The sequence below is a fragment of the Seriola lalandi genome, unplaced genomic scaffold (genome assembly GCF_002814215.2).
Source record: "Seriola lalandi dorsalis isolate HSWRI2012SDOR001 ecotype SW California unplaced genomic scaffold, Sedor1 jcf7180002053686, whole genome shotgun sequence".
NCBI classification, from domain to species: Eukaryota; Metazoa; Chordata; class Actinopteri; order Carangiformes; family Carangidae; genus Seriola; species Seriola lalandi.
In genome coordinates, this window is record NW_019524239.1 from 277729 (window position 1) to 292129 (window position 14401).

At 36.1% G+C, this 14401-nt stretch overlaps 1 protein-coding gene across 1 annotated transcript; it reads right to left on the minus strand.

The window, feature by feature from the left end:
• Nucleotides 1–1060: 1060 nt before the first annotated feature.
• Nucleotides 1061–14348, minus strand: plgrkt (plasminogen receptor, C-terminal lysine transmembrane protein). The gene is made up of 5 exons (XM_023401512.2): nucleotides 14214–14348; nucleotides 10654–10764; nucleotides 2597–2727; nucleotides 1906–2015; nucleotides 1061–1399 (listed from the first exon to the last, which is right to left on the minus strand). Exons 1-5 carry the CDS (start codon nucleotides 14241–14243, stop codon nucleotides 1272–1274), a joined length of 510 nt encoding a protein of 169 aa, XP_023257280.1. The 5' UTR covers nucleotides 14244–14348; the 3' UTR covers nucleotides 1061–1271.
• Nucleotides 14349–14401: the final 53 nt, after the last annotated feature.

Below are 14401 nucleotides of genomic sequence, written 5' to 3' on the forward strand. Positions count from 1 at the left end.
AGATTTTAAGTGCTTTAGGCTTCTAAAGAAAAAAAGAGGTTTGGTGTTTATAAAGGCTATTGGCTTTTGTGTTTTGCATCACAGTAACACCTCGTCACAAAGGATTGTTCTTTTGCAATATTTCTTTTTATTGAATTCACAAATATAGTTTCAATGATGTCAAACATGAGATAAAATTATTCTAAATACATAATGCATAAATATTAGCACCTTGTAATATTTTACATCCATTTATTATGAACATGATGATAAATATTAAAAGTTACAGGTGCACAAATGCTAACTATTGCTTTGGCATGAACCTCAATTGTGGCAAGTTAAACCGTCTCTTTTAGTTATTATGAGCAAAAGTTTTAGTAACATAGTTTGGAGTACTGGCAATCTCTCATGTTGTCAGGACAAATCTCTGCTGTACTGAGAATCTTTACAATTAAAGCTCCATTAAGTAATATTTTTGATATTAACATTTTGATTCGCACTTTAGCTTCTTTGATTATCCAATCTGTTCGAGGAAAAAAGCTGTGACAAGCAAGTGAAGCAGTTACTTGCCCCGAAACATTAACTATTAATCATTATATTATAACAGTAATCAGCTGCTTATATCAACATAATTTTACTACATGTAAGTGTGTGTAATGCAAAGTTTTGCATTGGTTATAATAATTATCTGCTTACAGTAATCGATTTGACAGACAAGTGTGATCACTATAAGCGGTTTCCACTGCATCAGACTTTTTAAGGCTTATGTTATTGTTTGTTGTTTGTGCGTTTCTCTGCCCTCCAGTTGTCATAAATTACTTGATGCAGCTTTAGAAGAAAGAATATGATGAACAGTGATGAGTAATGATGTGTAACATGGTATCCGAGTGAATCATACTAAAATGTTCGAACATACAGTAACTGATGCATATACTCATGATATACCACAGCACTGTATTACTAACTAAGTATTTGGACTGGAATTCTGCATCAGCTTATCTGCTTTATTATGTATCTCATTCATAGTTTGGCCGCTGATGCACTTCTCACAACAATAACCACAAGAACAGCACCATCATCATCATCATCATCATCATCATCATTATCTTTATATTTATTTATATTGAGACTAATTTGATGTGAGGTCCATGATAAAGAATTAGTGCAAACCACAGACTCAATAACTTGAAAAAGGCAAATGGTACTTGACTGTTTTTTCATAATTGTGTGAAAGCAGCATGGGTGAATGCACTGACTGGACGATTCTGATTCTCTCTCACATAACCAACACGTCACTTCTCCAAGAAGGAGGCAAGGCTGTTTTTAGCGCGGCGGGCCTTCTCTACACTATCGAAGGTTAGAGTCCCAAGAGGCAAGTCCAGACGGTCATGTTCAGACGCCATTATACTCTCAGCCTCCCCTAAAGGTGTAATGGAAGAACAAATACAATGTGTTGTAATGTGGCAAATGGATGTTTGTGAAACTACTAATTTCAGCATGTAGGTATATTTTGGGAATACACACATTTAAATATTACATATGCAGTATTAATGCCTGACCAATGTTAGTGTAATTCTGCAGCAGAATGAACTTTTACAATAAAGATATTTTTGTTTGATAAACTTTTAGTGATAATTGTGGATATCAGTGTAACAACTATCATACATTTTGGATGTTAAAGGTGGCTAAAATCCAATGAATCATCAAAGCTTCAAGTTGCTTTTTGTGTTGTGTTTGTGGAAACTGTCAATCGTTTGCAGTTTTTTTAAACGGCTGTGTATTGCTCAGAATAAGGTTTTAAAAGTATTTACAGCTAAAAATTACAAATGTGAAGCAAGTGGATAAAGCTTGTTTTTTCTGGCCGACATTAAAGCTTTGTTTATGTGGGTGAATACTGATAATACTGATGATGACTGTGTAGTTTACCTCTCATTCGATAAATAAGTGTCCCATAGGCGCTGTCCATCTGGTAGGCAAATATGAAGCCAAGAGGAACGATGGGAGCCAACAGGACCGGTTTCTTTCTTTTAACGGCCCTGAATAGACAGAGACAATTAAATATGAATACTTCCCACTGTCAACATGTGATAAAACGATAAGTAACAGCACTCAGTTATATTTCAATAACATAAGATTAAGTTAGGTTAAGATAAGTAACACAGTAGACCATTATGTTGACTTTTTTAAATTTTCACAACACATAAATCTTAGAAGTGAGTGAGTCAGACTCATGACGACCCAGCTTGAGCCATTTAAATGTGTCATGTTGCCATAGCGCCACCTGTAGGTGGCTTGTGGCTTTTAGCATAACTAAAGGTCTACATAGTTAAACTTGATGTGGCTACTGTGTCACACTTAAAACACTTACAAAACGTCACACATAGAGCTACACCAGTAAAGGCCACTGGACTACAAAGTGTGATGACTTTAATATTGGAGCTGTGAAGACTCAGTTGAGTGAGGATCACACTTCACAGCTGTCATTTATGGGCCAGTACAGGTTGCTCTCTCACTGTGTATTATTACTAAAAACCAGAAAAAGGTCACACACACAGTGAATTTTATCTATAAACAAAATACCTATGAGGTGACCTTAATGAGCTGTTACAAAACTCACCCTACAGTGAGTCCCACTGTAGCCACTGAAAAGAAAGTGCCGAAGTATTTGAGAAACTCTCTGGACCAGGCAATCTGCATAGCCATCTGTCTCTCCCTCATTTGGTTCTGCATCAGGATCTGACGCTCCATCTGCGCAAACGCAAACAAAAATGCGCACACACACACACACACACACACACACACACGCACACGCACACACACACAAGAGAAAGGACAGAGAAGACCTTTAAAGCCAAATATGGAGACTGCTTTGTGACTCTCAGTGTACAACTTTATAGCTAATGATTTAAAAATCTGAATTTTTATTCTAAAATTTGATTCAAAAACAAATTCACAAATTAAATTACCAAACGGTAATTAGCATTTACCAACATAAATGCCAATATGTTAAAGAGACAGTATCTTCGTTACATAGTTTGTCTAGCAGAGAGTACTGAGAAGATTATTTTTTAACTCTATAATGTCTCACTCAGTACGTATCCTGTGCCCATTTCTTTAATAAACAAAATTTGAGGGGTAATGTATTTATTTAAGTAATGTGTTTCTGCAGAAAAAAGGGATACTGGATGATATTTCATTATCACATTATTTAAACGTTAAGATACTTGTGACTTGTACTTGTGTTGGCAAAGAAAGGACATGTCAAACATACAATGCAGAAGTCTCGAGAAGTTGTTATATATCAAATAAAATAAATCAAAGTAATACTAAAGAAAAGAAGTATGCTGAACATAAAATCTGCTCACATTATGCAATTAAAATGGAAATGGCTGCGATATATTGGATGTATCAGTGTGACTGCATATTAAAGCAGTGGCACAAAGGGTGACAAAGAAAAGGTCTCAGAGACGCTGTATCCATGCTGAAGCACTTCAGTCAGATGAGTCTTTTGTCTGCTGCAAATCTACGCTTCCTGCATAGCAACTGCTATTGAGCTAAGTGACATTCTCATTTAAAAAGCCTTTATTCTCAAAAAGTGAATGTGTCAAAGATGAGCCTTTGTTTCCACTTAACAAGAAAGTGACACCAACTCGACGATAATGCAAAGGTTAAAAAGAAAAGACCAAAAAAAGTGCCATTCAAGTGAGTCAATGACATAAGTTAATGACATAAATTACAGCATGTCGGAGAAACAGCATTTAGATTTCTGACTTTTCGCCCATATTCACGATCAATTCTGTATATCTGTGTTAATGGCAGAATATTACATGGCATTGAAGCCAAAGTGAATGAAATTAAATAGGTGGAGCCTGTTAAACAGAGACTAATGGAGACTTGCCTCTTCAAATGTCTAGTTTTGAGGTTTGCATATGAAGGAAATAGATGAAGATGTTGAGCAAATGAATGAATTAAGAACACTTTAACACTTATGCCACAATAATTGAAAGTAACGAACTAAAGACTGCAAATAGGTTTATGGGACATTTCACAAACAATATGCAGTTCATACATTCTGCCCACAGTAATGGCCTTGCAGTGTTACAGTGCACATTATTACACTTACTGTAAAGTTAGAGATTTGACCTTCTCTGCATCCTCCCAAGATACAAGGAAAAAGCCCAATGTAGTGAACTGAATATAGAAAACATCTAGCAAGTATAAGGTAATGAGGAAGAATTAGGGCTTAACTGAGGGTGAAGAGAAGATGGATGAGGATGAAGAGCAACAAATCAGAGTTAATTTAACAGCGAGGGAATTGGCTTCACATTGACCAACACCCAGCATCAAATGTGTTTAACTTGTCAAGCAGGATGACTAATGGAAAGTATGACCACAGGGCTTTACAGTGAGCATGAGAAATTGTCTCCATGCTGGCAACAAGTCATCAGCTTTTAGTTGACAGAATCAGTTATATGACTGGAGTGATAATGGTCCATATTTCTATGATTAAAATTGTTTTCGGGTTGTCAGTGCGTGCATACGTTGGTCCATCCCATTCTAGTGGACACAATATCTCTGTAACGCCTTGAAGGAACTTCTTCAAATTTTGCACAAATGTCCATTTGGACTCAAGGACGAACTGACCAGACTTTGGTGGTCAAAGGTCAACATCACAGTGACATCAGAAAACACTTTGTAGGGGTTGCTCAAGACTTATGTTATGACAACATTTGACAAATGGTTAAAATTCTATATGACTCTGGATAAACAGAGATGTTACAGGCTGTAATTCTAGTTTCATGGTCTTAGTATTGGTGTCAGGCTCTCATGAGTTACAGGTATTATTTGACTTCATGCACTATCAATAACCAACGGGAAGAGATACAGCACTTCTTTATTTAATTAATTCTTGTATAAAGAGACTCATACATGCATACACAAACAGGGAAAAGTTCAGTCTCGTCTCACCGGTGAACAAAATCTAATAAAATACTATAACATATATATAATACTGTATACTATATAATTTATCACTCTTTAATTGTGCTATATAGGTTTTGCATACTATATTTCTAACACATTCATTGGGCAAATCTAAAAACAGAAAATCTAATCAAATACCATAGGTGGTTAAAACATGCCACAATTTGTTCTCCTGTTGTTACGTGAAGAATTTCAAGTTGTGTTGATGAAGTTGATTTGGTGACTAAAGTACTTGGCTACTAATAAATGTCACAGAGCAGAAGGAAAGGCCTAAAATTAAGCAACAGCTCAGGAGGGTTGAGCTGTAATGAGGCTGAGACGTCACAGGCAGGTAAAGGTACAATAAAAAGCACTTGTGATAATGACACACAATCAACCCTTAAATCCAACATAGTTTTTAAGTATGCTGTTAGACTGATTATGGAGGGTTCAATCAACATTTGTGAACATAAAAGACTCCTTTCATTCAAACACAACTAGAAGTTCATAACATACAATTTATCTACAGCAGCTATAGTTGCTGTAGATAAACTCTATAGGTCCATACACATTTTCCTGAAACTGGTTATTTAGCAGAACTGAACACAACTTCCACTTTATCGAGCAAGACAAACGTCACAACTCCCTGAGAGTCACCACATCTAGTGAGCTCCTATCTTTGTCTGTTAGCCTACTGCTCATCTTTTGCAAATTTCAGCACTGAGACTGTGGTGTAAAACCTGCTGAGTCCAGCAGTTGGCACAGTATGTTTATGTTCATTTACTGTAGATAGATAAGCCTGGTGGACGGGGGCAAGTACTCTCAAATTTACTCGCCCTATGTGCTAAATGAAGCAAATAGAGTAAAGTCGATACAGCCAGATAAAAGAGCAGTTTCCTCCATCGTCCACTGTATTTCATGTAAGTGGCTAAAACCTACCTAGTAACATTTAATATAATTGACATATTAATCAATAAGGAAAATCATTAGTTACAGCCCTACTTTATTTATATAGCATATTTATCACAAAAATTCTGCCTTACAACCTAAAACTAAAAACACATTTAGGATGAAAACAATAAAGAGAAGGACATGCATAGACATCATAGTCCAGGAACACAGGTATGAATTTCTGTGGAAAAGTTTCTATACACATTCTGATACTTTTGATCATTGTGAAACTTGCTACTATTTGGAATCCACTGCTGTAACCAAGCTTACTACAACTACTACCCTCTCTAGGAAGGAGGAAGCTACAAACTTTTTAAAGGGGTGAGTGTTTCATATTTAAGAGACAGAGTCTCAGTGGAGTAAATTTTCAAAGAACTGGAACTCACAGGAACAGTTCTTTGGATAGGGAACTCAAGGACTCCTCCTTAGACAAAGTTGAAATAGAAACCAAATGCAGCAGGTGAGTCAAGAATTTAATCATGTTTCGATTAGACCCCTTACAAAGGACAGCAAGGGGAAATTACGCATCCATTCCCAGGGCCTCTATGGTCCTCAAGAGTGAGAAATGTGTAACAAATGGTTTCTGGTGACAGTCACAGAGACGTCACCTTTTGTGAAGTCACCCCTTCTCTCATCTGGGTCAGAAAACAGGAAGGAAGTGAGATACTGGATGCTGGAACTTAATAAACTACCTGGAAACTACCCAATTCCCGTCACTGCGATTATCCAACACTTTGAGTCACCCTCTTATAAAATTTCTTATAAAAAAAAAAAAAGGGGGTTGAAATAAAAAGAAGTTTAGAAAAATGGAACCTGCTTAGTGGGGGGTAAATATAAAAGTATATAAATATGGATGAAACACATACTGTGAACTGTCATTTGTTTTTCTATTGGGCCAGGAGTTGAGACTGTTCAAGATGGACTATTTCAGATGACCAATTTTAACAAGATGTTAAGATTATACTACAAAATGACCAATTCACGCAGTGCTCACTAACACAAAAAGAATGTTTTCCAAACACACAAAAATTCCCCCCCAAAAACACATTAATCAACTGGGTAAAGGCTGCACTTTTCCTGTCTTCCAACAGTCACCCAAACACACCTTATACAAAAGACTTCACAGATTGAAGAACCCCTAAGAATGCTGTGATGCTTGTCTCTGGTTAATTTGTGAAAGCCATACACCAATATTTTTGACATTTTTTGGATAAATTACAAATTAATCTATAAACATGAGTGTTAGGTTAAATGAGTATAAAGATTGCATTATTTTCCAATCATAAACTCTGCCAGCAGAAGCTCTCCACCATCCGGAAACTCAACGCCCTCTGTGGTGGGCCCCATCTACACTCCCCTAACATCAAAGCATCAAAAAGCCAGTCTTCATCAATTGCTCCATCTGCTACTTCATCACCAACAGTTCTTATCAACGGAAACAACTCATCAAAACCACAGACACGCACAGCTACTAAATCTACTTCCAACCTCACAGATGTGAACATGAATGCTAGTATTAATATCCAAATTATTAGGTGAAAATCATAGATTTTGGATTTATAAAAAAAAAAAAAAAAGATTGCTTTGCCAGACAATTTGTGTTTTCTGTCAACAGGACTAGAATTTGGGAATCATTTCAAAATTTCCTATGCAATTTCAGATAAAAATGCTGAGTTTTGGTATTAATACCAAAAAGATACAGAAAAATGTTTATCTATTAAACCCTTTTTATTCATTTAACAGACAAAGCCAAACAACAGTTAAATGTTGTTAAAAAGAGCAGCCATATTACAACATTGTCTAAATACAATTGTCTAAAATTGGCAAAATCTTGATTTAATTGAATTTAACCAGGAACTATCTGATCAAAGATTAAGTAAACAGAAATATAAATCCACTGTCTCCTATATACTTGATACTACGGACATATTTAATTTGGTACGAAAAAAGTAGTGAGATTCAATACCTCAGCCATAACAGCGAAATTAAACATGTTGTCAAAAATAGTTCAGGGAATTTGAACAGTGAATTACCTGGTATTATTGTTATTTATCATATTTTCATATTCATGTGATGACTATGAGGTTTTGTATGATAAACTGAATTATTTACCAAGGTGACATGGCAACTGTGTTACCTTTACCTATGTGTACTTTAAAAGTAGACGACATCGTGTCTCCTGGTGAAATCACAAGGGATGACCAAAAGATTTGGGGGCAGGTTTAGACAAGCAGCAGATGACTGTGAGACAGTGACTGGAAAATGTAGTAAAGAAAAAGTGAAAGGAAGAAATGAGCCACAGTGAGTCCACTCAGAAGGTGACAAGGTAAGAGCAGAGCTGACACGTAAGCGGGAAATTCACTGACATTTTCAAAAGGCTGGAAGCAACACAGAATGGGACAATACTTGGAAAACTGATATACACAAGCAGCAACAAAAAAGGGTGCTATCTTGGTCCCTGCTCTTTTTTCTTTTGATCATGACCACGCTTTAACTAGAATCAGATCGTGAGCTTCTCTTTTATCCACTATACACACTCCCAGTGCCTATCAGAATTGATTTTATGATTATCATCAATTACCTATAAGACACTATGTGGCAGCAGCAGCCCAAATTTGGACTTTCTGTTGTGTTCCAGGGTTTTAACAAACATCTGACCAGAGGCTTTTACCTTTTCTCCCAACCAAACAAAACTACCGGAAATATTAGCAAATATCAGAATATCTGAATCTGTAGAAGTGAGAGTTGTGAACAAATCCACCTTCTAACTTGGCATTTTTCATCATTATTGTTTTTACTATACTCACATATGTTTGGTATTTTATTTTAGCTTTGGTTAGATTAGTTCGTTTTTGAAAAAGGCTAAAGAAACAGTTTATTGTGATCTGGTGTTTGCATTATTTCTAGAAATTGATCCCAGTGGTGAAAAACCAACGAATTAAATTAAACTAATCAAAAACCTTGCAAGATCTTTAATCACCTGCTTTTCACTCATACCCACTCAAGTTAAGTGACTGTGAATAAAAAGCACAACCCTATTATTATCAATCAAGACCTATTTTTAAATATAAAGTGAGCAAAAACATAATTTACGTCATTTAGGAGCTGCCATTTATCCTCAAGACATGACTCATACAAGCAAACCCATATCCAGTGAATTTTCAAGTAATGTTTAAGATGGGTTCGTGATTCAAACACAATGCCCAGTGACTTTTACTTAAAGGTCCACAAGGCAAGCGCATGGCAAGGATCAATTAGCTATGACTGATGTACCTTGAAAACACTGGAAAGCAATCATCTTTGACATTTTAATGTAGTGGGAGGCAACAGTGATGCTTCATAGATATTCTGAAATTGCTAGGGTCAATCTTCCTCATTAAATTTAGTGATGTCAAAATACAATTTGAATGTTGAATGTGAAAAAAGCATAAAAATTATTTTCTGCTACAGGCGGTATTTGACCCTAAATAACACTGAAGATTTTTGTATGTAATGTCATCAACGTATGTTTCATTCAGATGTGAAAGGTTATATGTATTCAAATTTAAATATAAGTTATCAATATTTCTTAAGCAGGCTGACTGATAATTGTAAAATGAGAAATGTCTCAAAAATTACCATGAGTGTGAATCACAAATCTGAAACTATCTGTATTAAGTTAAGCCAATGAAACAATGTGGACCTACTACGGCAATGCTTAAAGATGTACCTAATATTCACCTGTGAGTCATTGTCACGACCCAGATGAGGGCGCTCTGAAACTCAATTGCCAAACATTTGCCATCACTGAATAATATTAGTCATCATCTACCACATTTACAGCTGCGAGGGCATCAGAAAATTAAGGGGCAGGCAAGACAACAAACCTCCTGGGTGTGAGTAGGATAATGTCATTGGTGTTATGACAGTCACACATCCCACCTGCTGCTCAGCAGCTTGGAGGCACAAATAAATCACAACAAATTGGCCCCAAAAAGGAGAAGAAAAAACACAATCCCTCATTTGAAAGAAAAAATTATGAGTCCAATAAAACCTGCAGTCTCTAAATGGAAATGCTGAGATTTAAACTAAAACTTGTATCCTTGTTTTTGATATTGTGATTCAGGAAGGAAAGAAGGAAGGAAGGAAGGAAGGAAGGAAAGAAGGAAAGAAGGAAGGAAAGAAGGAAGGAAAGAAATAAAAAAAGAAAGAAAGAAAGAAAGAAAGAAAGCGAGGTTGAAAAGACAGTAAAGGCAGATGAACGTGACAGCCAGAAACTGCCAGAGCTCTGGTCCATGTCGACAGGTTCACAGCTACAATTGCTGGATTCCATTGGAATATTACATAACCACACATTTGCCGTCTGGTAATTTGATTAAACAGATATTACTTTAGGAATATTAATTCACTCATTCATTCATTTACAACCTTGAAAGACACTGAGAGAGAACCGTCATTTTCAATTGTGCCTAGGTACAGACACATAATGAATGCAGACGCATTTAAAATCAAATGAGAACATGACTATATCAATTAAGATAAGCTGAAAGTAACAATGTAAAGCTGTAGGAATTGACAATGAGACAAGCAAATAAAACAATAAGAATGTAAATGATTAAAAATTAAGTAAAATGTCACCTGAAACCTTAAATCTTAAAGACAGAAAGGAGAAGCCTTTAGTGCTGTAACACCCACTTCACTGTTCTACCTGACACAGGTACCACAAGACTTCAGGTGCATGAATTAAGACATAAGTGCATTGCAAAGAACATCTTCACTCACCTGCAGCCGTGAATTGTGGAGCATGAATTCTTGCTGCTTTTTCAAGTTTGCATCCATAGATTTAGACAGTAGAAACCCCATAGTGGTTTGGTGGTGGTTGTTACGGCTTACCTGAAGACACAATAACTCAAAATTACGCTGCAGTCACAACATGAGATAACATACGAAGCTTACAGACACGTATACTTTTTAATGTGTAAAGGTTTAACATTTCATTTGTTTGACGTAGAGGCACTGCCAATGTTTCACTGTACTGTAACACTGAAGTCATACTGTCTCTGTGCTCCGTTTAAATGCTTCTGTTCATGTTATAACTACATGCTAATGTCTAACATGCACATTTTGCTACGTATTGCTAGATGCTAACAATACGTAGACTAAAAGACTTGACACACGGTTCTGTGCTTTTAGCTAACAATATGTGCTAATATTACTTAATAAAATAGCTTCTCGTGTTTCACTTGATAAGAAGCTTCGGTTTTAACTGTGACTGGTGGCTTGGCTGACTAAAAATGAAAACTTTACATACCTAATACACTTTGAAGGTGATAAGCTAAATAATGTAATGGTACTAGTCACAAAAGCAGTGCTACCAAGGATTCAAGGGCATGTCTCTATCAAAACTTGTGTACGTGCGCCGCTGTGAAACAGCTAACTTCCTCTCCACCCTTTCTCAATTGTCATGTGGCACCGGCAGGAACAAACAAACACTAAACATCCGGTAAGACTTTCAAAATAAAACAAAAAAAACCCCACCACAGCAATGTAATTCATGATTCAAAGGAGATCACAAAATTATGAACAGGGGTCTGCTCTAAGTGAAGTGAAGTCGGTTTGAGAAAGACACATTTTACAAACAGTGATTGTAGTGTTTCACACTGGCTATGGTCCCAGGCTGGTTGCAGTTGGTTGAGAAATGGCTCTCTCTGTTGGTCACTTTGGGTATCTCAGAAGTCTATATTGATTGTTTTGCAATCATTTGCTTGTTTGTTTGCATTTTGACTTAAATGTAATTAGATATGACATTAGAAGGATTATCTTGGAATTAAATCTTTGAATTATGCTGATTTCAATTTCTGGATCAACCAAGATGGTGCTTCATAATAAAAATATGATGTTATGAAAATGTCGGGTCACAAGAGGGTGTATGGAATTTAAGGAAAACTGATAACCTGTGAAAAAAAGTGAGAAAATCTCAACAGTAGAGTATTTGGTTTTCTCTGCATTAACATAGGTTTATCTGCTAATAACTGATTTGTAATCCTATAGACTGAACAACTGCCTCTTTCAAGTGACACCACTTTTCTTTAATGTAAATTATGTTAGTTTAAGCAGAATAATGTTTTTTATATAAAATATTACTTTGCAAAGTTACTTCTGATATACTCAAAAGTGTACTGGAATGAAAACGTATTTTTTTTAATAATGTAGCAGAGAAGAGATGTCGTTGGCTGTGGAGGTAAGTGGTATACTGTAGCTGTTACATTGATGGATGGACTTTGTACCTTAACACGTGGGGCAATACTACAGTAAGTCAAAATGAAAGTGCATTGGACTCATATGATATCTTCATGCTGTAGTGAAACATATCAAGCCAAGCTATCTTTTTTCATCAGAGCATCACAACAGCTTTGGGGACCCCTGGCCAACTCTCTCTTTCCTGAACAGACAACTCCTAATTTTCCAACTTCTTAGGTTCGTTATTAACCTTAACATAAACAAGTCAAATATTCTTTCAACATATGCAAGCCACAACATCATAGTATAGAGTATTTGTGTGAATAACTGCCACAGAGAACACATGTTGTCCAATGTGTTCATGTCTTTTTTCATGTTGAACAAAATGATTGATTTTGGATGGAAGTTTATATTTTGTTATGAAAAGCATGATATCTCAGTGAGTCTTTTCCTCTCGGTATTTTTAACATCTTGGTTTCATCCCTGCAGTTGCATACGTAAGCCTAATGAATGTTTTAGCACTGTCAAAGTCTCATAGACCAGTGTTGGACATCACAACAAAAAGGTTATTTGAATGGGATCCGTGTGACAAACCTTATCCAGGTATTCAATCTGTTTTACCTTTGAGTGATATAGTAAAGTCCATAAGACTTTCTGATTTTCCAAGGGGTTTCCAAAGGATACGATGGAGACTATCCATTTCATATTTGGCAAACATAAACTCAGCAACAACAGCGATAAGATCAGACGTGTGCTGCTGTCATATATACTTGTTACAAAAATGTCATGTCTGAACACGCACAGAATTTGAGGACCGCCAGTAAGTGAACAGATGGAAAACCCATAAAAGGTTTCATACAGTCATACTGTCGATAGGACAGTGCAACCTGTCATTTCTCGTAGAATTGTTGGATAAATCTGCCCCTTGATTGTGGTAATTCCACCTGGCTGGTAACTTTGTGATGGAAATTGTGTTTGATATGTTGTATGTCAGAATTTCTTCCATTCAAATTTCCTCCTTTGCCAAATGATGTGTTGACTTGTTGTATGTACATGAATATCCGTGTTGGGTGTTTGGAAATATTGTTGTTGGTTAGCTTTGGTATTGTCTTTGAACCACATTTACGTATTGATACCGACTGAAAATTCAAGTTTTCTTACGGTACCTTGCCGCACTTTATTGGACAAAGAGAGAAGGGTTAGTTGTTTTGCTGAGGAACTGATGAAGACAGTGAAATGTGTTTGAAAGGGCCTGCAAAAGCAGATTAAGAAGACCTTGAGCTGGAAAGTGACTTATAGGCTATTTACTCAAGGTTTGTGTTTGTGAATTTTGTGGTAATTGTACTTTCCTTGAGTATCAGATCTTTGCAGATTAAGATTTTACATACAAAACATATAAATTTATAAAATATGATGAATTTGCACAGATTAAACTGCCAAACAGTCCAACTGGACCAACTACAACAGTGAAATACTTGCACATTTATGCATAAATCTCTAATAAGGGCCATTCTGCTGCATCATGAGAACTTTCACTTTTGATTCCTTAAGTACATTTTGATGAACTAAGTGAGAATTTCAACACAGAACTTTTACTTGTAGCAGACAGATCATTTTTTACTTTGTTAATGGATACTTTTTTTATTTAAGTATTATATCTGGATACTTCCTCCACTATTATTATTATTATCATTATTATTATTATTATTATTATTGATGTTGCTGTTGTTAGAGCAATGATACCATCAAATATAGGTCAGATTTACCTCCCCCATAAATCTCACTCAAGTGACATACGCTCACGTGAAGTCAGTGACTCATGCAAAACTGTGGTAAAGCTGTACTATACACCTGATGTCATTGTGAAATTCTGATCACAGAGACAGAAACAGAGAAGGGGGAAAAACCGGCAAAAACCTCTAGTACTGACCGATTCTGCTTGATCTGACTGTCAAGTGTCTCCGTAATGTCTAATATTTTCTTTTGTTAGTTAGACTCCAACAGATAAACAAAGCCGTGCCAGTAAAGATTAATGGCTGTTTTATGACATGTTTTGACTACGGGCAGTAGACGGTAGGCTAGTCAAAGCTTGTTTTACTTACAGTAAAAACGGGCTCGACTTCCTTCTCCATTTACCCGTTAACTGCTTTATGATATGCGACTTTACTTGTCTCCCCGTCGAGGTTCGTCAAATTTGTCATAAAGGTAATTACGAATAATGACTTTTACAGTGCGTCTTACTGTTAACACCTTTGGAAAAAACGCTGGTCCCCATGATGTAAACAGTTGA

Coding starts and splice junctions, on each gene's coding strand:
- plgrkt (XM_023401512.2), bottom strand. CDS start 14,243: ATGGAGAAGGAAGTCGAGCCCGTTTTTACT. Junction 10,765..14,213: donor AAGTCGAGCCCGTTTTTACT/GTAAGTAAAACA, acceptor TTGTGTCTTCAG/GTAAGCCGTAACAACCACCA. Junction 1,400..1,905: donor ACTTATTTATCGAATGAGAG/GTAAACTACACA, acceptor TTACACCTTTAG/GGGAGGCTGAGAGTATAATG.